The sequence below is a fragment of the Orycteropus afer genome, unplaced genomic scaffold (assembly GCF_000298275.1).
Source record: "Orycteropus afer afer isolate SDZICR_OR568_19922 unplaced genomic scaffold, OryAfe1.0 scaffold00064, whole genome shotgun sequence".
In the NCBI taxonomy this organism is placed as follows: Eukaryota; Metazoa; Chordata; class Mammalia; order Tubulidentata; family Orycteropodidae; genus Orycteropus; species Orycteropus afer.
The window spans coordinates 11,311,613-11,337,295 of record NW_006921651.1 but is presented as its reverse complement, the minus strand read 5'-3'; the positions used below and the strand labels follow the sequence as shown (position 1 = coordinate 11,337,295).

Here is a 25,683-nt window from a genome sequence, read left to right as displayed (position 1 = left end):
TGGAGACCTCTCGTGTCACCACCACCTGGCTGACTGTACCTCTGTCTGGCTTCCTGGCTTTTAATCCCCTTTCTCCTGCTCTTCCGGCCTGCTACTCTGGCATCCCTGCATTGTCTCTCGTCACCTGTAAGCCTGGGGCTCAAGGCTTTTATCCCCTTCCCTGCTCTTCTGGCCTGCTACTCTGGAGTCCCTGCTTTGTCTCTCCTCACCTGTGAGCCTGGGGCTCAAGGCTTTTATCCCCTTGTGTGAAAGAGAGAGGAGCCAAAATAGCTTTTTGTTTGTTTGTTTTTGTGGGGAAAAGAAAACCCCAAAAGCATGACTAGTAGAAATATTAAATCAGTGCTAAAAAAGCAGTTAAAATTATTTTAAAAAGTGTTTACTTTTCAAAACAACTCTGTGGGGTAAATATTCTTGACCCATTTTACAAATGAAGAAATAGGCTAGAGATGAAACAGATTAATTACCCAGCTGAAAGTGGCAGTGCTGGTCTTAGAACCCAGATTGATCAAATGCTAAGACCCAAGGATCAGTTTAATCACTACCTGGTATCGCTGTTCATGACTTCATTGCACTTACTTGGTAGAGGTATGGGTTTTTGGTGAATTTGTCTGAAAGAAATGATTTCATATTAATTAAAGGATGAGGCACCATATGAATAAGTTTGACTTTTGTTTACACTGAAAATGGTCTGAACAGGCGTGTCACAAATGAGTGAAGACAAAAGGCCAATAAAACATATCCTAACCAAACCAAACCAAACCAAACCAAACCTCAAACTCACTGCCGTGGAGTCGGATCCGACTCATAGCGACCTTTCCTTGGGTTTCTGAGGTGGTATCAACTACAGAAGTAGATTGTGCAATCTTCCTCCGAGGAGTGACTGGTGGGTTTGAACTGCCAGCCTTCTAGTTAGCATTCAAATGCCTTAGGCACTATGCCACCAAAGCTCCCAAAACATATCATAGAGGTACTAAAACCTTAAAGATAAGTGACATTCTTCCCCTTAATTTTGAAAAAGGAGAATATAATAGAGAAAGCCTTGACTAAATCCAATAATTAAGGGAAGCCTGAATATTAGGTCTCTGCAACTCTAAGCAGAGTTGTTACTTTTAAAGTTGTTACTAACATAGCACCTTTTAAATTTAATTGCAAAGCAACGAAATGGCAGATCTTACAGTGTTTACAAGCCAGCTCAATGTATGGAAGAACAATGCGGATGTTAATTTCTGCAGCAAATATTTTGAAAACAAAGGATTCTTACTTCTGGGCTGCAGGCAACACTGGTGACTGCACAGCTTCCTGTCTGTGACTGGATCCTCGATGGCGTTCAGCAGGTATAGGTTTTTCTGCATCAGGAAAATCCTCGTATCAGGATTAGAGTGAAATGTCTGCCTCTGTTCCCAAACCCAGCACTATCAGCCGAGAAGCCAAGTGAGTCCTATGTCTTCTCAGGAATTAGTCTTTTACCAGATATCATTCCTTTGTTCACCTGTCAGTCTGCTGATGTTTGCGCTCTTAGGACTGAGACTTCCAGTTAGCATCTCCTACCACACTTGCATCATGTGTGCATAGGACTTACTCTGTTGGCACTGAACTTTTAAGTGTGTGAATAATGGTAGGAGCCAGAAGATGAACAAGTTTTAGCTACCCTCTGACCACCTCACCCTTGACTTCCTGTGTAGTCTCCATACACACACAAGTGTTAAAACACTCTGGTGTGCCTTGATAAGTTGTGAGATAGGGTATAAGTAATTTATTGCTAATAAGAAGTACAATAATAGTTCATGAATGACCTGCTTTTTGAAAAATTAATTAGAGCAAATTCAAAGTTATCCCTATAATAATGTGGTGTCACTTGCATTTCACTGTTTTCCTGGATGGGAAAGGAAGAGGTAGAGTTATAACCAGTGCAAAGGGAGATGAATATAACCCAAAATGCAAGAAGTTTATGTTGAAGCCCAGAGTGAACTGTTATTACTGAACCATTAATGTTCTCTTGGGGTGTGTTAAAATCTGAGTATGTTCACGGATGCGTCTCCTGCATGGAAGAAAGGTTGAGAACTATTAATCTCCCACTATAAACCCTTTAGGAGATCTGGTAGAGTAGTGCCTAAGGCACTTGACTGCTAACCAGAAGGCTGGTGGTTCAAACCCACCAGCCACTCCTTGGAAGGAAGGTTGGGCAATCTACTTACGTAGTGATACTGCCTCGGAAACCTAAGGAGGGGTTGCTATGAGTCGGGTCTGACTCCATGGCACGTAACAACAACAACATAAACCCTTTGCGACGAGTTGATTCTGACTCACAGAGACCCCGTGGGGCAGATGAGAATGCCACATAGGGTTTCCAAGGCTGTAATCTTTACAATAGAAGACTGCCACATCTTTCTCCTGCCAAGTGGCTGGTGGGTTCAAACTGCAGACTTTTTGGTTAGCAGCTGTGTGCTTAACCGCTCCTTATCTCTCACTATAGGACCCCAAAAGGAATGAAAGAGTAAGAACTCAGAGATTTAAATAAACAGTAAGATATACTCCAGAGTTTGTTGCGGTGTTAGAATTTAGGAGGATATATTTCTGCAAAACAGCAGAAAAGGAGCGACAACCTCAGATACAGCATGGGAAAAAAAGATGTAGGGAAACAGGGTAGAAAAACCTAACAGGAGCAATGGAAGCAGAGGGAAAGTTGGAGTGCACACTCAGAAATGATCCGCTGCCCACAGACAGGAATCAGAAACTGCTGTAGAGATGCCCGTATTAACTCAGGAAATGGTGAGAACAATACTCACTATAAGATTTTAAGATTGAGTACTTCAAGTGTGGGGTTAAGTGGGCAAAATAGTAAAATTTCTATGTAATGTTTCAAGTGTTCAGGTTCGTGGGGTTTTTCCCAATATTTTTTGAACACAAAGAGTTGTTAAAGTGGGAGCGCTTTAATTGAAGATACATGTATATTTTTTGATCAGAGATGAAACAGAAGAAGGAAAGCATTTGAAAAACAGTAGGAAGGGAGGGGAGGGGAGGAGAGTGGTTAGGGCTGGGGATGGTAATTGGGGAGTGAAACCAAATGTACACGAATGTTGAATGTAAAACTAATTCTGCTCTGTAAGTTTGCACCTAAAGCACAATATAAATGAATAAATAAATAAAATTTAATTTAAAAAAAAGAAAGGAAAAAACAGTAAGAAGAGAGACATTAGGACTTTGAAAACATTATTTTGAAAATTTAGCAAAAGAATGTATTCTCATTTGAGCAGATTTAAAAATTGTTCATAACCTTAACTGAGGTGTTAGTTCTAAGATATGGTAATAGCTCTAAATTTGTGTTCACATCTGTGTAGGGCCACTTGCACTGTTTCTTGGCAAGGCATACCTGTCTGCATGCACACAGGCAGGTTTGCAGTCTGTAGACTGTAGGCTGTCCCACAGACCCTCCTGTGAGCTCAGGCTCAAGGTGGCTTTCCTCCCCACCAACTGTAGCAGAGTGAAGGGCATTTTGTTTAAAAAAATGGAGTTTCATATTTAGAAGTGCCATATATATATATATAGTGAAAGAAATTTGAAATATGTTTATATCTAAATCCTGTTAAAGACATGCTCATCCTTCTAGATAACAGATTTACCTTCAAAAACACTTGATGCATTCTGTTGAGAGGCAGCTGGAGTCTATAAGTATTTTAAAAAACAAAACAAAAAAACACACACAATGATATACAACACACCTGAATGTGGAAATATAAGTCAAAGCAATATTATTAAAATAAATATTTTGAGAGAAGTTTTCTTTGATGTATAACTGTTCTTTCCATCCCAACAACAGTTAAAAACACACAACTCCAGCTCAATTGGTTTAGTGACAGCTGGCTGGCAGTGTTTCTTGGAAAGGGAAGTGTTGTCTTGGTTTGGGGACCTCTCTGCTCTGTCTGTGGTGTTTCGTTTTGCTTTCTTTTTTTCCCTCTTAGCTTTTGGGCAATCTACTTCTGTAGTGATACCGCCTTGGAAACCCCAAGGAGGGGTCGCTATGGGTTGGATCCAACTCAACGGCAGTGAGTTTGGTCTTTTGGTTTTTCTTACCTTTTTATTTTGATTTGAGTGAAACTTTACAGAGCAAATTGGTTTTCTACTCAACTGTTCATACACATTTTGCTTTGTGGCATTAATTGAAATCCCCACAATGGAACAGCACTCTTCCCACTTCCTGCCTGTGGTTACCTTTTCCCTTCATCCTTCTTTCCCATCCATTCCTGTCTTCTGAGCTTTATCTCTGGGCAAATGCTTCCCTTTTGATCTCACATAGTTGACTCTTCTAAGGTCTGTCAATGGTGTCAATGGATATCATGACCACCCAGGCAGTAGAGCTTATGCAGTAGGATTCTGGCATCTGGCTTTGGTAAGTGATTCTTTGTTCTTGGCAAGTGATAATAAATGTCAGGTCAAGGTGGGCTTCCTCTCATAGTGGGGTAGCCAGGTTCACTGTGCTCTCCTCGTAGTCAGGCCTATATGTATCTGATACTTGGCTGTCAGCCATTAGTTCTCAGGTCAGTGGGGTGGACACATGGCTTTGACTGAAGATTCCCATAGGAAAGGCAGATGTGGTGGGAGGCAGGGACCCTGACCACTGTGTCTGATGTGCTGTGTACTCAGTGAAGCTACTGGAACTAAGCAAGGATGCACTTCTAAGCATCCTTGGCTAACTAAGCATTTGAAATTTCTCGTGAACCATCTGGGCAACAACTTCAGTTGCTAAGATCGCCGTGTTCACCTCAGAGGGAAGCATTTTCAACTTTAAACATGAGAATAAACACTGCAGTAAATATGAAGCACTTTTAAATGCAAAATCAGCTTACTGTCTTCAGTGGTGCAGCTGGCTTCTTCCTGTGGAAAAGAGATTAGCTTTGTTAAACCACAATGAAAACAAGTGGTGACAACCATGTATCATTTCTCTCAAATTTAAACTAGAATTATGAAAGTAATGCAAATGTCTAGGAAGACTATCATTGAACGGCAGAGAGGGACGGAAGCAGGGTTTAGTTATGATGCTCCTAACCTCATATAGTGTATTTTGACAGATGGGAAAGGAGTTAATTGGGATAAATGGAGATAACAGTTGCCAGGGAGTCTGAAGAACTACGCTCTCGTTCTAGTTCTGCTACCATGTACTTGGTGACCTCTGGCCTCTTTCTCCCAGCTTTTCCCTGCAACAGGTACTCACCCAGCCCTGGGCAGTGGGGATGGCGCTGCAGGTGAAGAAGGTAACTTGGACTCCCAGACCCCGCTGTTTCGACCTGCACAAACATATATACAGGTCAGGCCTCAAGCCTTGAATCTGAGGTTGGTGGTCACAGTGAGAGTGGCCTTTCTGACAGGCATAGAAATACATGCACATTGTTGTTGTTGTTGTGTTATCAGTTGAATACATATGGGCAGCTGCACTGAAGCTATTGGAAAAAACAAATGTGATGAAACACTTTTAAGAGGTCAATTTGTAAGCTCAAAACTAAGATATAGAGTAGGGACTCCATTTCAAGTTTTCTAAATGACTTTCTCCTTACCCTCATGGAGCAAGTCCAGAGCCCCTAGTTCGGAGGGCTCAGTGAGAGAGGAAGCAGCCCTGCTGGTGCAACAGTTAAGTGCTTGGTGGCTTAATGAAAAGTTGGTGGTTTGAAGACCGTAGGAGAAAGGTTCCATGGGAGAAAACCTCATGATGTGCTCCAGTCAATATTACAGCCTACAAAACCCCACGGGGCAGCTCTACTTGGTCATATGGGGTTGCCATGAGTGAAAATTGACTCAACAGCACCTGACAACAGCTGATAGGAAGACAAGAGTTCACAACTGCATCTATACACACTGCATAGGTGCCTAGAAACAGAAGCACAAAGCCACCACCCATGATAAAAACACACATAGGCACTGCTCATCCATAACCATGCTTTAAATATATACACCTAATTTCACATCCAAAAGACATTCATTCATTCATCTCTGCATTCTCAGAGCCTTTGCTCATTGCACAAATGGACCAATTAAGTGAAGCATCCAAATCTCATCTTCTGGAGTCATAGAAGGGACTAAGAGAGCCTTGTCCACTGTATCCAACTTCCCCTCCACTTACCTGAAGAGAGAACCCCGATAATCATCATGAGAGAGGAAAATAGGAGAGAACAGGATAGATCTTCATCATAGGGATAGAGAGTAGGTCTGGAGGAGGAGAGGTCAGAGCTAAGCAAGCTCCCCTCAGCATCTCCTGGCTGCCTCCTCCAGGTGGATGCCCACCTGCCTGAACATTATTGCTTAGTGAGACAAAGGAGGCTCTTGACAAAGCTCCTTGTTGAATTAAATTGAACTTAATAAATAATTATTTTTTAAAAAACAACTTATTTTTTAAAAAACCAGTTGCCATTGAGTTGATTCCAACTCATGGTATTGGAGAGCAGAACTGTACTTTGTAAGGGTGTCAAGGCTGTGAACTTTCCAAAGCAGATCCCCAGGCCTTTCTTCCAAGGTTTCTCTGGGTGGTTTGAACTGTCAGCCTTTTGGTTAGTAGTTGAATGCTTAATGGATTTCACCACCCAGGGATACATAAATATTTATTAAGCACCCCTCCTCAGAAGGAAGATTGGGCAATCTACTTCCGTAGTGATACTGCCTCAGAAACTCAAGGAGGGGTTGCTATTAGTTGGCTCCAACTCGATGGCAGTGAGTTTGTTTGTTTGTTTTTTGGGTAAATTTATGTCTACAATTCCTAGTAAGATTTGTGGGGCATAGCATGTAAATATAGATTGGACCTGCTACCCTTAGTATATATTGTTTTAGTTTGCGAGATAAGGCACGTAGAAGTAATGTAAGTCAGAACATAAGTAAGTAAACATTGAAATAATTCAATTGCCATGAATTATTGAGAATTCCTGGTGTGTGTCAAGCACAAGAAGGCACTGTGCTAGGGGTTGTCAAAGAGGTGAAGAAGTAGAGAGAGGCCTCTGCCCTCTCAGAATTTATAATATGGCTGGGGAAGGAAGACATGCACACCCCAAGGCATCTCATCGGATAGAGACAGCTATCCCAAACACAAAAAGGAACAAAAAAGATCTCAAATGGTGTTGAAACAGACACCATAGAGTCTATCCTCATGTACTTTTACTAGGTAGAAGTCCTCAAGCGTTCACTGAGGGCTCACCTACTCTTTTTCTACATAAACTTGAACGTGTAGGGCTGATTTCCATAAACACACAAGCACAAAGCGGCAGCAAGGAGTGGGTTCTAAGCAGCCTTCCTTAGAACCCCAAAGAAATACCAGTGGACTCTTCTATTCACATGTTACTTGACCTCGACATGATTTTTCAAAACATTCTGAAAGAGGGATTACATTTGGAGTTTTTATATTTCGCGTGATAATATGCTGAATGCACAGTGTGAGTCCAGCTGTGTTTAATCAGCTACTGTATCAAACTGATCTAAAACCAAAAACCAAACTCACTGCCATTGAGTTGACTCCAACTCATAGTGACCCCCATTGGGTTTCCAAGGCTATAAATCTTTACAGAGGCAGATTGCCTCATCTTTATTCCACGGAGCTGCTGGTGGGTTCAAACCAACAACCTTTTGGTTAGCAATCAAATGCCTTAACCACTGCATCATTAGAGCTCCTTATCAAGTTGATACTGCCTTTCAAATTATCAGTACTTAAGATTTACACTGTTAAAATGTCCTTGGCTACTCATAGATTTTGGTGGAAGATTTCTGGAAAAGGAAACAAAACCTTGTCTGAGAAAATAAGGAAGTGAAAAGGTCTAAGTCAGAATTTACTCCCCGGGGATTCATTATCTTTGTCAGATCCACTGCCTGGCTTTACTACTAAGCTTTACGTTCTTTCATATCTCTAAACAGTGTTCAACATTTTCCTTTCCTTCTGTCTTACCCATAAATAACTTCTGGAGACCAGAAAAGAGCACCCCAACTCTCCTCTGTGGTGGTGGAATACAAACACTGGTGGGAAATCTGTAGGTCTTGGCATCAGGAAGATAAGGTTCTAGTTAGTTCTCTGCTACCGAACTGACTGGGTGACCTCTTACAAGCCACTTGCCTCAGTGTCCCACTCTGAAATGGGGTCACCAACCCCTACTTACCTAACTCAGTTCTTATTGTGAGAGAATAGGATAACTTTGAAAATTTAAAGAATTAACCACATATAAAGTAAATTGCTGGAAAGGAAATAAAAGTATTTCAGGCTTGAAAACATACTAAGTGAGAGGAGCCAGACACAAAAGACTACATATTGCATGATTCTATCTGCATGTTCAGAAAAGACAAATTTACAGCAATAGAAAGCAGACCAGTGGTTACCTGGGGCTGGGGATGGGAATGACATTGACTGCAAAGGGACTTGAGAAATCTTTTTTGGTGGAGGGAGGGAGTGGACATTTTCCCAAACTGATTGCAGTGATGGTTACACAACTCTACAAATTTATTAAAAATTATTGAATTATACATGTAAATTGTATATGTTACAAGACAAAAAGTCATCTTAGTAAATACTATTATTTTTGCTATTGTTTTACCATCTTACCATCAACTGTCACAGTATATGTAGGTGCTGGGCACTGTGCCAGATAATTTAAATATGCCATCTCTAAGCCTCACATATAACGAAGCAGAGGAAGTTGAAGCTCAGAGATTAAATCACTTGCCCAAAGCAATGCAGCTAGGAAGTGGCAGGGTTCAAAACCAGGGCTATTCAAACAATAGACAGACATTTGAGGTGAACAGTAACACCAGAGAGGTATGCACTCCTTAGAAGAATCAACCATAAGAGATCAAAGGGGGAATATTTGCCCAGGGATAAAGCTCAGAAGGCAGGAATGGATGGGAAAGGACAGTGGGAAATGGTAACCAAAGAGAGGAAGAGAGAAGAGCATTATTACTTTGTGGGGATTGCAATTACTGCCAAAAAGAAAATGTATTTGAACTATTAAATAGGATACCACCATACTCTGTAAACTGTCACCAAAATCACAATAAAAAGTTAACACACACACACACGCACAACAAGGGCTATTTGGGCCTAATGCCCAGGCAGGCCCTTCCTCTCTAGCCAGTACCTCACAATGTTACCATGGGCCATAATTTGGCATGCCAGATTTACTTACTGCATCTCCTTTATGTGGGGAAAAGTGAATGGAACAGTGGTAGTGCTTTTGTGGATGCCTAGCAACAACAACAATGTGAGAGGATGGGGAATGCTGCCTCTGTTTCATAAGCAGGTGTCTCTTCTGGTCTGAAGCACCTCTGGGTTGGTTCAAGCTACCAACATTTTGATTAGTCAAGTGCTTCACAGTTTCTACCACTGAGGGACTCCTAAATATTTATTAAACACCGAATAAATGTTTTAGTCCACAATTTTCAGTAAGATTTGTAGAAGTGCTGGGACTTCAATCCAAGTCTGTCTGGCTCAAAACCAGGGCTTTGAACTGGTTCAAATTGGTCCCATCACAGCTGACAAAGTACAACCGGGATGGATTGGAATTTGCAAAATGTAGCTGCCTGGAATGATAACTGGATATGGAAAAATTAGGGGTTGAATGGAGACTTGGAAGAGGTATAATGAGCCCTTTCAGGAGCCTGATGCAGGAAATTGGATTATTGGTAGGACTGTGGAGACTGACATATTCAAAGCCATATGGTCAGCTACCATTGTTGAGCTCAGCACAGGTGTTTCAGACTCTGTCTCTCAAGAGATTTGGTTGCTATGCAACACACATGCTGCCCTTGTTTTCTAAGAGGGAGGTAACTTTCTAGCAAGGCATTGACTCATAATTCTTCCTGTTCCAGTTATTCTGGGCACTTACATTTTGCACATTCCAGTCTATCCCAGTTTCATTTCATTGGCCATGACCGAACCAGGAAGAACCAGTTCAAATCCCTGCTGAAAACCCTTGCATTTCACCACCACATTATTGTGAAAGAATTGCTGAGAGCTGAGGGCTGAGTTGCGGGAACTCCTTAGTCAGGAGAGGGGAGAATCCTGCCAAGTCCCATGAGGTAGGATGAAAACCAGGACCTTGTCCTCTAACAGAGAGGGTGAAGGTCTCTTCAAGATAGGTGCCACCAGACTGTGGATAAGGATGACAATGAGGACTCCTGTTACCATTTATTAAGAAATTTGGAATTACAAGTGATTGCTTCTTCACGTTCTGAGTTGTTTATCTAATGTGGAATAAGATTAAAATCCAACCCAAAGCACACATATACTTTACCTGAGGCTGTCACTGGAGCAGAGGCTGGCTTTGAAGGGTTACTTGGCTTGGTTGATCTGTTCACCATGGGAGCTTAAGCACACAAATATACATATGGTTACAGATATATCCCACTGAGGGAAATTCACACACAAAAAATGCATTATGAAAATGATGGGTCAGACCAGAGAATTTGCAAAGATTGGGAAACAAAGTTATTAACACATAGCCATTAAAAGCAGACTTCACATTTGAAACATCTTTAGAATGAATGTATTAATGATTAAAAGGACCAATCAATTGTTTTATGACAGAGATTTTGTTAAAGTGAATACTAGCTAAGACGTAAACTACAGGGAGGAAGTGGGAAGAGGATTGTTAAATTGCAGGGATTTCTGTTAATGGCATGAAACCAAATGTGTATGAACTGCTGTATGGAAAGTGAATTTGCTCTGTAAACTTTTACCCAAATCACAAAAAAAATGAAAAAACAGAAAAAGTGAATACTGGCTATAAATTTCATTTGCCAAGCTGGAGGTCTGAGAGTTTTATCAAGAGTTTTGTTTTTTATCAGAAGGAATGTATTGAAACAATAGTGTGGGGATGGGGGTAATGTGGCAAACTAGTAGCTACTCTCCCCTGCCATGCACAACAACATATACACTTTTCTTGAATTTCGTGTTGTGTGTTTTTTTTGAGGGGGTGGGTAAGAAGAAGGAATGTGTATTGTGTATTTGGAAGGAAGACCTGGCAAGCTACTTCCAAGAATGAGCCCATGAAAACCCTACAGATCACAGCAGCCAACCTGCAACTGATCATGGGGATGGTGCGGGACCTACCGCACAGCCTTTCTTTCTCAACTCTGGCAACTATTTCTTTGGGATGGGTGGCTTGGAAGTTCAGCTGGTTCTTGAAACTGTTGATAATATTTAGGGAGTCTAGAGAGGGTTACTACATGACAACAGAGTGAAAGCTGGACACAGCTGCTTCCAAGTTGTTACCTATACAGGATTATTCTCCATTGCTGGAGCTCTGATGGTGCAGTGGCTAAGGCGTCTTATTGCTAAACAAAAGGTCAGATGTTTGAACCCATTAGCTGCTCCATGGGAGAAAGATGAGGCAGTCTGCTTCTGTAAAGATTTACAACCTTGGAAACCCTATGGGGTAGTTCTACTCTGTCTTGTAGGGTTGCTATAAGTGGAATTGTCTTGATGGCAGTGAGTTTGGTTTGGGTTTGGTAGACTCTATCAGAAATTCGTTGTAAGTGAGGGCAGCTGAAGACAAGAACCCAATGCTTTCAAGATTAGAGATGGGAGTATTAACTCATGAAAATAGGAGGAGGAAGAAGAGGAAAGGGTATGAAACAGAGATGAGTCACTCACTGATGCCGTCTGCTTGACGAGCCAAAGAAGGACAAATGCTGTGGTCACACAAGAGAGAGGCCAGACAGTCAATTTCTGAGCCCATTAGTGTTTGTTACCAAATAGTCTTGGATGCCTCGATCAACTGCTAGAAGTTTTCAGGTGTTTAAAACAATAAACACTTGCCTTTTTCAAATGGAAGTGAACTGCTTTCTGTGGGATGAATATAGTTTTCATCTTCATCTTCTACAGGGACCACATAATCAGCCTAAGAGAAATGTAGAAATGAATGAGGGAAATGCTGTATGGGAGAGGGTGCTTTTTAAAAGTCTTTACTGAGATATAATTCATATAGTATCAATTCCCCTGTTGAAAGTATACAATTCATTAGTTTTAAGTATGTTCACAGAGTTGTGGAACCATTACCACAATCTAATTTTAGAAGATTTTCATTTTCCCCCAAAGAAACTGTGTACCCATTAGTCACTTCTCTTCCCAATACTAGCTCTTCTAATCAACAACTAAACTACTTTCCATCTTCCAGATTTGCCTATTCTGGACTTTACATAAAAATGGAATCATATGTTACGTAATCTTTTCTGACTTCTTTCATTTATTATGATGTTTTCAAAGATTACAAATGCAACATGTATCAGAACTTCATTCCTTTTTATGACCAAATAATATTCCATTGTATGGATATACATTTTGTTTACCAGTTCATGTACATTTGGATTGTTTCTATCTTTTGGCTATTGTGCTAAATGCTTCTGTGAGCATCCAAGTGCAGGTCTTTGTGTGAATATATGTTCTAATTTATCTTGTTATACACCTAGGAGTGGAATTGCTGGACGATATAATAACTCTATGTTTAACAATGTTTCAATTTCTCCATATCCTCAACAACACTTGTTATTTTCTGGGTTTTTTGTTTGTTTGTTTGTTTGTCAGTCTAGTGGGTGAGAAGTAGATCTCATTCTAGTTTTGATTTGCATTTCCCTGATAGTTAATGATATTGAGCATCTTTTCAGGTACTTACTGGCAATTTGTAAATCTTCTTTGGAGAAATGTCTATTCAAATCCTTTGTCTATTTCTTAATTGAGTTATCTTTTTATCTGGAGTCTGTGGATGGCATTAATAGTTAAGCAGTAGACTACTGGTCAAAAGGTTGGCAGTTCTAACACACCCAGAGGCACCTCAGGAAAGAGGTTTGACATCTGCTTCTGAAAGGTCGGGCTTGAAAACCCTGTGGGTCAGTTTTACTTTGCACACCAGAGTCAGAATTGAGTTGACGGCTACTACCACCATCACCACCACCACCACCACCATCTTTTTACTATCATTATAAGAATTCTTTATGTAGAGGACTTTTGGTAAGATGGCAGAATAGACAGACAAGCTACACAGAACCTCTTCAATAAAGAAAAGAGAAACCAATTGACAGAGATACAGAAGATAATCCTGGAGCCCTGAGCTTTGAAAGGAAGTATACAGAAATGGATTAGGCATCAACTAGTGGAAAAACCTGAATGAAAACAGTTAGTATGGAGAGAGATGGAGCTGTGGACTGTCAGCTATTCTGATGACACCAACAGCCTGAATATTTCCAAGTGGTGTTGGGACCTGAGAATTGACCTAAAGATCAGCTGTGATCACCAAGGGCTACAGGGACAACTGAGCTGGTGGCCTATGACTAGGAAGGGAAACAGCAGGGAGGGAGACAACTTGAGCTGTGGACTTTCAGCTGTCTGGAGGGTAGAGCCATTTTGATTATTTACAAGCAGCAGCTATTTTGGATATTTAAAGTGACCAAGGGCACTTGAATGTTTAGAAGTGATGGCCATTTTGGATATTTAAAGTGACAGGTATCTCATTCAGATTCCAGGGACTTAAGAATAGGCTCCATTTGCCAAGGATAGCAGGGATATGCAGAAGGCTGACAATGGGAAATGAGATAGATGATGAGTGTATACATTCTTCCAACTAGTGAACAGAGGAGCACAGAACCCCACTTACACAGATAACATCCAAAGAAAATGAAAATCTTGGGAAAGTCACTCCAACATACAATCACCAATTAAATATAAACACAAAAATGTCACAATGTCATGGAGACAACAGACTATCACAGTTGACATAAAGAAGCAAGAGAAACAAGAGAGCAGGATAGAGACCCAAAACACATCCTTGAGGAAGAAGCAGCATTGGAACTCCCTGATAAAGAATTCAAAAGAATTATATTTGGGTACCTTGAAAGACAGATCAAGGAAAACACTGACAAAATTAAGGAAACACGGAGAAAACCCTACAACAATTTCAAAAGACAATACAAGAACAAAATGACAAAATAAATGAAAAATTAGAAATGCTACAAAATCTACAGATAGAAATCCAGAAAATTAATAGTAAATTTTCAGAAATAGATAAAACATTGAACAGGTGAAGGAGTAGAATTGAATCAATGGAAGATAGAACTAGTGAGATTGAAGACAAATACCTCACTAGTTCTTTGGAAAGGGATCAATCAGAAAAAAGATCTAAATACAATGAGGAAAGCCTAAGGATCATGTGGAATACCATCAAAAGGAATAACCTATGTAATTGGAATTCCAGAACAGGAAGAGACAAATAAAACCACAGAGAAAATTGTCAATTTGTTGCAAGAGAATGTCCCTGATATAATGAAAGATGAAAATATATCCATTCAGGAAGTCCAATGAACCCCAAACAGGATAGACCCCAAAAGAAAATCACCAAGACATATCATCATCAAACTCATCAAAACTAAAGACAAAGAAAGAATCCTCAAAGCAGCATGAGAAAAATGAAAAGTTAGCTATAAGGGGCAACCAATAAGACTAAACTTGGATTTCTTGGCAGGAACCATGCAGGCAAGAAAACAATGGGTGGTATATATAAAATCCTGAAAGAAAAAAATTTCCAACCTAGAATTATATATCCAGCAAAATTGTCCCTCAAAGATTATGGTGAAATTAGGACATTTTCAGATAAGCAGAAACTAAGGGAATTTGTTAAGACCAGACCAACCTTACAAGAGATGCTAAAGCGAGTCCTTTGGACAGAGAACCAACAACAGCAAACAACAACTGAGCATTAACACACATGATGACATAACCCAGAAACCAACCCAGTTACGGAAGTTCTTATAAGTACACAATCTTATAAGTCTATAAGATTATAAACAGAGAACCAGAGACATCAATTTACAAGTGAGGACAACTATAAACTAAAAAGAGGGAAAAATAGTGTAGTTACAGAATTTCTAAATGGTAGGGAAATCAAAACAACTGCAAGATAGAACGGATTGTTCTAAACTTGGGAAGAAAACTATAAATCACAGGGTAACCTCAAAGAAAAATGATAAGTATTCACATCAAATAAAAAAGAGGACCAGCACAAATATTTAGCAAACACTAAAACAATAGCTACAAAGGAAGTGATAATACTACTCATAAAGAAAACAAGCTCAGCACAGAAAATTATATGGAACAAAGAAATCAGCAACACCACGAAAAAGCACAAAACAAAATGACAGCAACAAATTAATAATAATTGCACTGCCAAAAGAGTAAAAAGAGAACTTACAGATTGGGAAAAAATATTTGGCAATGACATATCTGACAAGGGACTTATTTCTAAAATTTATAGAAAATTCCAACACCTCAACAACAAAAAGATTAACAATCTGATTAACAAATGGACAGAAGACATGAATAGACACTTCACCAAAGAGGGCATTCAGGCAGCCAGCAAATACATGAAGAAATGCTCACGATCATTAGATATCAAAGAGATGCAAATCAAAACAACAATGAGATACCATTCAACAAGAAATAAAACGACAAATGCTGGCGAGGATGCAGAGAGATTGGGACTCTCATACACTGCTGGTGGGACTGTCAAATGATACAACCACTATGGAAAGCAGTATGGTGATTCCTTAAAAAGCTGGAACTAGAAATACCATTTGACTCACAATCCCATTACTAGGTATATATCCTAAAGAAGTGAGAGCTAGGACAACAACAGATACATGCACACCCATGTTCATCACAGCACTATTTACAATAGCAAAAAGATGGAAACAACCTACAAGCCCATCAGCAAAAGAATGGATAACCAAACTATGGTACATACACACAATGGAATACCATGCAACACAAAAGAATAATGTAGAATCTTCAAAACACCACATAACATGGATGAACTTGGAGGACATTACCCTGAGTGAAATAAGTCAATCACAGAAGGACAAATATGGTATTAGTTCATTATTATAAAAAGTCAAGGAAAGGTTTATATATGAAAGGAAACTTTCTTTGTTGGTTACTAGAGGTGAGAGGGGAGGGAAGGGAACACTGCAAAAAAAAAAAAAAAATGCATTGACCCATGTCACTTTAGTTTTGTGTATTTCACTATACATAAATTGTATTTCAATAAGATGTATATATTAAAAAAAACCTCATTGATACTTGAAATAAGGAAAGTAGATTACTGTGTGTTTTTTTAAGGGTTTTCTGACGTTTTTGGTTGGACCACAATTTACTATTAGAGTAGTACCTAAGACACTTGACTGCTAACCAGAAGGCTGGCGATTCAAACCCACCAGCCACTCTTTGGAAGGAAGGTTGGGCAATCTACTTCCGTAGTGATACTGCCTCAGAAACCCCAAGGAAGGATCGCTATGAGTCAGGTTTGATTCAACGGCACATAACAACAACAACAACAAGACCCAGACTGTAAAGTTATATATTTACTTGTAGAAGATTGGTAAACTACAAATGATTTTTACCTAATTGAATGCCAAGCTATTTTTCTCTATTAAGAGAGATTATTTTTAGTGTTGTAGCACATCAAAAAAAAGAAAAAGAATTCTTCATGTATTCCATATACAAGTACCTTATCACATACATGATTTGCAAATAGTTTCTTCCATTCCATGGGTTGATTTTTTTCACTTTCTTAATAGTATCATTTGTAGCACACAAGTTTTACATTTTGATGAAGTCCATTTTATCCTTTTTTTTTTTTTACTTTCATTGCTATGCTTTTGGTGTTATATCTGAGAAACCATGGCTTAACACAATGTCACAAAGATTTATTTCTGTTTTCTTCTTTATCTTTGTTAGATCAGTTGTAATGTCATCTTATTTTCACTTTCTCATTGCTCCACACTCTATTACTTATCAAGAGTCATTTTGATTAGGTATTGGATGCCAAAATGAGGTTTTTTTTTCCCCTCATTACAACTCATGTGGGCATTTAATAGCTTTACATACATTATTTTATTGAATTCTTACAATAACATTTACCTTCTAAGTCAGGTATATTTATTCTCATTTTACAGATGTGGAATTTGAGAGAGGTAAAGAAATCTGCCCAAGTTCACAAAAGACCACAAGGCTGAAGTCCATAAGGAGAAGTACTGGGTGTGCTTGGAGGACCTCTGACACCCTGGGACCCATGTGGTGCCTGGACCATTTGTGCTGAATGAAGAACTGGTCTCTCTTCAATGGATGTTGGAGAAGTGGCACAAGGTAGCCATTTAGCACCCGGGCTTTGACATCCTACTAACTGGTCTTAAATATCAGCACTACCACTTACCTCTGTGATCTTGAACAACCTCTTGGCCCACTGGTTTCCTCATTTGTAGAATGGGGATGATAATAGTCCACATTTCATAGAGTTGATATGTGTATTTAATGAGACAATACAAAGTGCTCAGAATACCAACTGAGACACCAAACCAAAGCCAACCCACTGCCATCGAGCCAATTCTGACTCATAGGGCTTCCCATCGGGTTTTGAAGGTTGTAAATCTTTACGGAAGTAGATTGCCTCATCTTCCTTTTGGAGAGAAGCTGGTGGGTTTGAACTGCTGATCTTCTGGTTAACAACCAAATGCCTTACGCACTATGCCCCCTTACCCACTCTATGCCCCCTTACCCACCATGCCCTTAGCTGAGACAGAGCACTCATCAGATGTTAGCCATGCTCATCATCACAGCACAGATGTTTCTTCCTCCTGGACATCTCCCCACCTGGCAACTTCCTGATATTTGACCTTGATATTTCATCTGTGTCCCACAGGATGACTAAACACTTCTATTTATGTTTGTACTTAAGTTTCTCCTTTCCCATCTAATCATTCAGTCATATCTTAATGTTGGCTTTAAACACACACACACACACACACACACAAACCCTCTTTCTTATCTCTACTTTCTATCTGCCCAGTCCAGCATACAGCCTTCTCTAACTTTTCCTTTTCCCTCTGGTTCAGACTCTGCTGAGCCACTGAGCCACCTTCACAAGGCTCCTATAGCAAACCTCTCACTGAAGACCATCCTCAGTAATTCTCAGAAATGGAGAGCCTTGCACAACCACAGTATTTCTTTGTATTCCTATCTGAATTTTGATCTTGGTATGGATTTGCCGAATTTTGAGAATTCACAGTGAGATCCTGATGTCTGGTCTGTCTGCCCTGTCCTCTGTCCACTGTCAGCTTCTCCTGCCACCCTAATCCCACCCTGAAAGCACAGCATCACCTCTCAGACTGACAAGCCACTTCTCCTTCTAAGTCTGCCGACTTTGAGCAGGGGTCGGAAACTACAATGGGCGGAAAGCAGGCTGGTACAGGGTGTGTGCGTGAGTTGCGTCCATGATGCGGACTACGGCAGAAAGGAAAAAGGTCAGGAATTCACAGCTGAGTTGGAGTGGAGGGTTGCCATGAGGCTCAGTTGTTTTGAGGCCACAACTGGCTCAATAGGTCTTCAGTTTCCAGGAGAAACTAGAAATTAAGATTGTTTAAAAGAAGAAAAGAAAAGAAAAGAATTTAGAATATACTAGAAAGAAAGAAGACCCTTCTATGTATCAGGCACTGAATTTAGTACTGTATATATGTTCTCTAAGGAGCTCTGGTGGTGCAGTGCCTAAAGCATTTGACTGCTAATCAGAAGGCTGGTGGTTCAAACCCACCAGCCGCTCTGTGGAAGTCTGGGCAATCTACTGCTGTAAAGATTTACCACCTTGGAAACCCAAAGGCCATCACTATGAGTCAGAATTGACTTGATGGCAGTGAGTTTGGGTTTGGTATATGTTGTCTTATTTAATATTCAAGGAGCTCTGGTAGCACAGTGCCTAAAGGATTTGACTTCTAACCAGGAGGTTGGTGGTTCAAACCCACCAGCCATTCTGCGGAAGGAAGAAGGGGCAATCTACTTCCGTAAAGATTTATAGCCTTAGAAATCCAAAGGGGGTCGCTGTGAGCTGGACTCAACTCGATGGCAGTAGGTTTGCTTTTGGTTTATTTAATCTTCTGGGGGATCCTTTGGGACAGATTTAATTTACCTCATCCTCAAGGAGGTCTTTGGGCTTGGGTGGTACTTGAGGTTTCTGAAGAGATGTGGAGGATGGCAGGGTGGAGGAGAGCCTTGCCTTAGATGAAGGCCAGCTGGGCTTACTGGGAATTGTCTTGCTAATGGGTGGAGAGTGCCTCTGGCTTGAGCGATTGTCTGGAAAGGAAAAAAAAAAAAAAACAATCATAAGACAAATGAGGCTGTGGATCATCCCCTGGGTAGGAGCCATCAGAGATCTAGAAAATATAAAACCAGCATCTCTGTATCCAAAAGTTATTAGTTGTCAATTATAGTAAACTAAAATGTTAGTTAAATATTTCAACTGTCCATTGACTTACATTATAAAAATAATGCTTCTCTTCAAACCACCTGCCAGGGGAATGAGGAGCCTCACTGACTGAGGAAGGCTGACAGTCCTGCACCCTAACAAATGGAGTAGACAGATATTAAGGATGTGGATGCCTAAGGGGTTCGGAGCGTGAGTGGCACAGGCAGTTTGCAATCGGCCGCTACCTAAAGGTTGGTGATTTGAACCCACCCAGTGGCATCATGAAAGAAAAGCCTGGCAAACCACTTCTGTAGAGATTTCAGCCAAGAAAACCGCACGGAGCCCAGTTCTGCTCTGTTAACACATGGGGTGGCCCATGAGTTGGGGGCTTACTCCAACATGTTTGAGGGCTCCTCCTGCTTCACTTTGCTCTATGAACCCTTCAGGGCAGTGGTTCTCATTCTGTTTATGCATTAAAACCACCTGGTGAGGTTTTTTAAAAAATATTTTTTTTAATGCTGAGATCTGGGCCCCACCCCAAGTCTATTAAGTCTGAGCTTCAGAGAGAGGCTTGGTGTTAATAGATTTAAGATGATCCCCCAGGTTATTCTAACGTGTGTCCAGATTACTAGTCTGGGTCAACCTGCGTGTTCTTTCCTCAATGATTGCCCTCCAACCAAGGAGAATCCATGAACTCTCCCCTGGTCCAGGATGTTTTTTTCAACAGCTGTCAGTGAAAAGAGCCCAGGTTTTGAAGTCGTGTGGATCTGAAGTTCAATACCCCTCTCTGCCATTCAATGCCTGTGTTAAATTTGGGCTAGTTCTTCAACTTCCGTGAAGCTCACATTTCTCATTTTACAAATGAGAAGGATAATATTCATTTTAGAGAATTATTGTGGGGATTAGGAAGAAAGCAGTATGTCCAGGGTGTCAGGCAAAGAACCAAGGTCTAATCAATGGAACTAATGGTGGCACAGTGGTTAAGCATTTGGCTGCTAACTGAAAGGTTGGTGGTTCAAATCCATCAGCTGTTCTGAGGGAGAAAGATATGGCAATTTGCTTCCGTAAGGATTACAGCCTTGGGAACCCCATAAAGCGTTCTACTCTGTCCCTCAGGTTTGCTATGAGTTGGAATCAAGTCAATGGCAATGTGCTTTTGTTGTTAATATGATAGAGACTTTAGGCAACATCTAGTCTACCTAGTTGATCCTGTGGGAATCAGTTCAAACTAATACATTTTAGGAAAATCCTAGTATAGGAATGACCTGGTATTGACATTCCCTGTCCTGGGAAAAGAGCAGCATAAGAGCTTACACTGGCCTGCATTACACCATTGGCTTCCTGCTGCCCTCCTGTGACTGTCAACCCCTAGTTTGATGCAGTTATCCTGGTTGTCATGCTACCACATCTCTGCTGTCCTCCTGACACTTGCTTCTCCGGCCTCTGGCCCTCGCTTCTGCCTTGCTGAAGAGGTATGATTGACTTCACTTTGATGTCTCCATGGAGGACTTTTCTGGACGGTGTGGCTGATGCTCCCCCTCTAGGACCTTCCATTGGCTGTACCTGTAACTCTGTCAGTTTTGTAGTTTTATTTGCAGCTCTTGGACTTTACTTACATTTCTTAATGTGATAGTTCAGCCCTTAGAAATGACAAAGCAGACAGGCTTTGAAGAGTGTGCCCTTGGACAAGCTACATAACCCCTTAACTGCCACTGAGTTTCAGTTTCCTGGTCTGTAAAATGGGCCAGCACAGCCCCTTCCATCCCAGGGAGTTGTGATGATTGAAAAAAACACTTAACAAATACAGTGTGTGTGGAGCAGAGTGGTGAAGGCTTCGGAGGCTGACAGGGCTGGCACGCATCTCAGCTTGGCCACTTATAAAGCCTTGGCTCATTTAGTTCAGCCCTCTGAGCCTCACTCTCTTGCTTTGTAAAGTGGGATGAATAACATTATCTAGAGGGTGAAGTAGACCATGACTGAAAGCACTAAATTTCAAGCTAAAAAAGCCTGAGAGAGTGTTTGTCTTGCATGTTGTCAATGTTCAGTGCTGACACATAGTAGGTGTTCAACAGATTAACTGGAGGACGAAGCAATGAGTAGTGCTTGGTGTGCTGTAAGGAGGCAGTTACAGTGGCACAGAAGCCTTTCCTTGTGGGAAAGCTCTGTACAGGTGTTAGCATCACTATTATCACCATGGACATGCTTGCTCAACTCCTTGCATTTGCTGAAGTTGAGAAGATTGGAACACAGACTTCTTGACTGGCCTTAAAAGCCATACTCGGTCCTTGAGGTCAGGCCAAGCCATGACTGTTTAAAAGAGGCTCATTTGAGGCTTAGAGCTCTCCCTCAACTGCCTGTGCCCACCCAGTTAAAAATCCACAGCCTAGACTCTCAGTTTGCAGGTGGCTAGCCAGAGTGAGGTGGGCTGTCTGGAGAGTGTGAGAGCAGGGAGTGGCGTTAGCGGACCCTGGGACTTTGAAGGTTATTGTTTATCTGTATGAACTTCTTAAGAGAAATTCTAGGCATTTTGTGCACAGGGAGCTCTAAGAGAAGTGAGCACTAATCTCAGGGTAGATTTCCCACGGGGTAATTAGGAGTCGGGAGAAGCAACCATCAAGGTGTGCTTGTTTTATTTTTCACTGGTTTTCAATAATCCAGATTTAGGAGGACACTTCTTCCCCTCAGACTGAAAAGCTTTGCACCTTGGGCTCCATTACCCATGAGTGACTTGATAACCTGCTTGGAGGTGGCGAGAGCGGGAGGCAGGTGGGCAGAGGGTCTTCATGCAGCAACCGGTTTTGCTCTCACCCTCTGACCTGAGCCTGCTTCCATCCTCCCCATGGCCTGGCAGGCACAGCATCAAGGGTCTGTGGGGCAGTCTCACCTATATATTCTCCCCTGGTGAAGGGCAGGGCTGGGTGGACGGTCCTCATCTCCTGCTCAGCTGGAGGTGGCTCGTAACTGTCATCCCCGTTCTCCTCAGCGGGTACCAAGTACATCTCTGAGTCGGAGTGCTCGTCTGGGTTTTCATAATCATTGTCCTAGAAACGCAGAGACCATGCTCAGTGTTCCTCATGTGTGCTTAGTCCAGGATAATTCCTGCCCTAGGGGGCAAAGCTGTTCCCCTAGTGTATGGAGGAGGAGACCAAGGCTTGGAGAGGCTGATTGAAGACCAGGCACTTCTTAAGAGGCAAAGCTGGGACTTGAAATCAGACCTTTCTGACTCCAAAGTTAATCACTTTGACTATAGTGCCATCCTGGGAGAACATGTGGACTATTTGACTCTTAGGGTGACTGAAACAAACAGTATGTCAACAAAGAACAGTAAAGATAGTAAATATAGTATACTGTATTTTTAAAAGACAGGAAAAGGACTCAATAAAATAGAGTTACAGTAGAGTCACAGAGGTTTTACTTCTCATGAATGCTGATGGCTGAAGGAAAAGTAGGTCTCATGGGAGAGGGTAAGGGGATGCACAGAGACCCCACTGAAGCCTTTGTAAAGATGAGATTTTTAAAACAATAGCTAGTAAGCCAAGGGTTGGGGTTCAAATGGACTCAGAGTCCATTCTTTCTTTCTTTTTTTAAAAATATAAATTTTATTTAAATCTTATTGGAAATACATTGACACGGTCCCAAACTCAAACATTTCAGAAGGACCTAAGATGAAGGCTCCCTCCCAACCCCTGAGCACCTCTCCCCAGAGGCAAACAATGTTACTAACTTCATGTGCATTTTTTCAGAGATTTTATACATATCCTTTTAATAGATAATGTGGAGGAAATATTTGATTCCTGGCATAAGCGGTTCTCTGACCTCTGTGCCTGCTCTGCCACACACAGCATGATGCATGATAATCAATACATTATCAATACATAACTATCCAATGAATGGGTGATGCACCGGCTTTTTGGTCTCTCTTCTTTCACTTTGCACGTTAGAACACTGATGCAGGTATAGTGTGATAATTGTTTCATTTACTGGTGTATTCTCAGGGCCTAAAACAAGATGAGCACTCAATATGTTTGAAATGAAAGAATACATGAATGAATGGATGAGGACTGTTCTCTTCTTAGTCAGTAGAGAGACAGAATGAAGGGATGGAATAAGGAAAAGTGAAAGGAGGAAGAGGTGGCTGGAGGAGGGCTGGAAGAATAACGGGAGGACAGAAGGGTTGCTGAGTAACAAAGGGAGGAAAAATGGGACATGCTTTGGTTTCTCCTCTTTTCCCTTCTCTATCCTCTTCTTTCCCAATGACCATGAGTCTGAAATCCCTAAGGCAGGCAGGACCTTGGCCTATTCTGGGAGCAGAGAGGTGACAGCGTGCTGGGGTGTGTACATGGAAGACTGTGCTGGTCCACAGGGACTGGACTTTGTCAGGCCTGGAGGCTTTGGGGACAAGCCTGGGTGTTATTCTACATGCACTGGAAAGCCAATGATGTACAAATAATTGAGAGTTGATGTTTACTTAATCCTTAATACAGCTGATATCTTAATTTTGGTTGTTTGACTTTGGGGCAAGTCATTTTCTCCCTCTCCAGGGCAATTTTGCTTTGTGCTCCCAATGTCTTCTAAGGCCTGACCAGGTCTTTTTTTCTAATCCAGTTGGTAAGCTCACTTTTCTAAGCTTTCCTCTGGTTGTGGACCAGTTTCTTTCCATTTCTTCAGATGTGGCTCAGGCGTGTGCCGCCAGCAGGGGGTGCAACTGCAACGTTAATAGGGCTCTTTAGCCTAGCGGTCGCGGGGCCATGGGAGGAGCTGTATAGCCAAGCAACTAGGGAGAGGCCACCCCTTCCCTGAAGGTGAAAAGGAGGAACACTCCTTATCCTTTGAATAAACTCCAGCAGGTGTACAGGGCCAGGCCACTGAGCTGGGCTCAGGCTCAATGCTGGGCATTGTTCTCATCCCCCTGGGGAACTGAGAGAAGGTGGACGAGTCATTCTCACCCTCTTGGCTTCAGTTTCCCTAGTTGTGAAATAGGGTGTGTGGAGGCCTTCTTCTAAATATACAATTCACAGATTGGAGCAGGCCAGTATTCCAGATGGATTTGATGAAAGCAAAGAACAATTATTGTGAACAAAAGTTTTTAGGATGTCAAATTCACTGCAAGTTTCCCCAGCCAGGGTCCAATTCCATCAGGTCTGGCGGCTTTAGTAACAAGCCTATGCAATGAGAAGACATTATTGTGAAGAAAAGTTTTTAGGATGTTTTGTCCCTAAAAGACGTACCCTAGAAGAGACATGGTCACAGCACACCCCTTCAGGTTCCTCTGGGTTGCAGAGCTACCTCACAGAGATGGACAATTCTGAACTTGCCCATGTCATCATGTTTAGGTCCCACTGCCTGGCCCAGTGGTCCTGGGAGCTTTGCTGATGTCCTCTCGGTCACAGCAAGCACCTTGTTGACTAAGAGCATGGTTCTGAGGTCTGAGGGGTCTTGGTTTGAATTTTAGAACTGCAAGTTTTTTTAAAGTCTTCATGCCTTTTTCTTTTTAAATCTGTAATATGGACAAAGCTGTTATTCAAAATGTTTCACAGTTAACATGGCACAGGTACTGATGGTGCATCTCCTGATGCTGCCATGGTTGAGTGGTTGGCTGCCAACCCAGGGGCACCTCAGAAGAAAGGCTTGATGGTCTACATCTGAACAGACCCAGCCTCTGAAAACCCTATGGAGCACAGTTCTACTCTGAAACACATGGGGTCACCGTGAATTACAGTCAACTCTGTGGTAGCTGGCTATTGTTGTTACTGTGGTCTTTACTGACTGTGGCAGTAGAGAAGGCACTCTCGTGGTGTAGTGGTTAAGGCATTTGGCTGCTGACCAAAAAGTTCGGTGGTTCAAACCCACTAGCCACCACACGGAAGAAAGATGCGGCCGTCTGCTTCCATAAAGATTTATAGCCTCAGAAAACCCATGGGGGTCACTATGAGTCAGAATCAATTCAATGGTAGTGAGTGACTGGCAGTAAAGAGAGTCCTGGAGTTCCCCCCATTAACTCTTTAGTTGTTGGTTTGTTTAGGGATCCTGGGCAGGGGCCCTGGTGGTGTGGCACTGAAGAGTTCAGGGCAGAGACCACTTACCAATTGATATGGAAATATTTTAGCATCTTCACATCTGTGTTGGCTGGGCTGGTGAGTATATTGAATATCAGCATTGAAAATGGGCATAAGAATACCTACTTCATAGGGCTGGGCCGTGGTGAAGATTCAATGAAGTAAAGCACATAAGGCTTTTAGCCAAACACCCGGCCCCTTGCGAGTAAGGCTTTTAGCCAAACACCCGGCCCCTCGCGAGTCGCTGGGCCAAGTCTGGTTTATGAAGGTTATTGCTGCCTTGTTTGTAGGTAGCCTTCCCAGCTCCACCCTCTCCCCTCTGGGATGTGCAGCTGACTAGTAGCATGTAATTCAGAAACGAGCCACTAGCTGGTGGGAACGGTACCTTC

The 25,683-nt window shown here is 41.7% G+C and overlaps 1 protein-coding gene across 1 annotated transcript in view; it reads right to left on the bottom strand.

Annotated features, from left to right (window-relative positions):
- BLNK (B cell linker) overlaps positions 1-25,683 on the bottom strand; it is a 123,198-nt gene that overhangs the window by 15,472 nt on the left and 82,043 nt on the right. The window contains exons 5-13 of the mRNA XM_042780822.1: positions 22,123-22,279; positions 18,963-19,126; positions 11,777-11,858; positions 10,251-10,322; positions 5,210-5,282; positions 4,845-4,872; positions 3,621-3,663; positions 1,262-1,346; positions 577-608 (exon numbers count right to left, since the gene is read on the bottom strand). Coding sequence (XP_042636756.1) covers positions 577-608; positions 1,262-1,346; positions 3,621-3,663; positions 4,845-4,872; positions 5,210-5,282; positions 10,251-10,322; positions 11,777-11,858; positions 18,963-19,126; positions 22,123-22,279 — 736 coding nt within the window. The remainder of the gene's footprint in view (positions 1-576; positions 609-1,261; positions 1,347-3,620; positions 3,664-4,844; positions 4,873-5,209; positions 5,283-10,250; positions 10,323-11,776; positions 11,859-18,962; positions 19,127-22,122; positions 22,280-25,683) is intronic.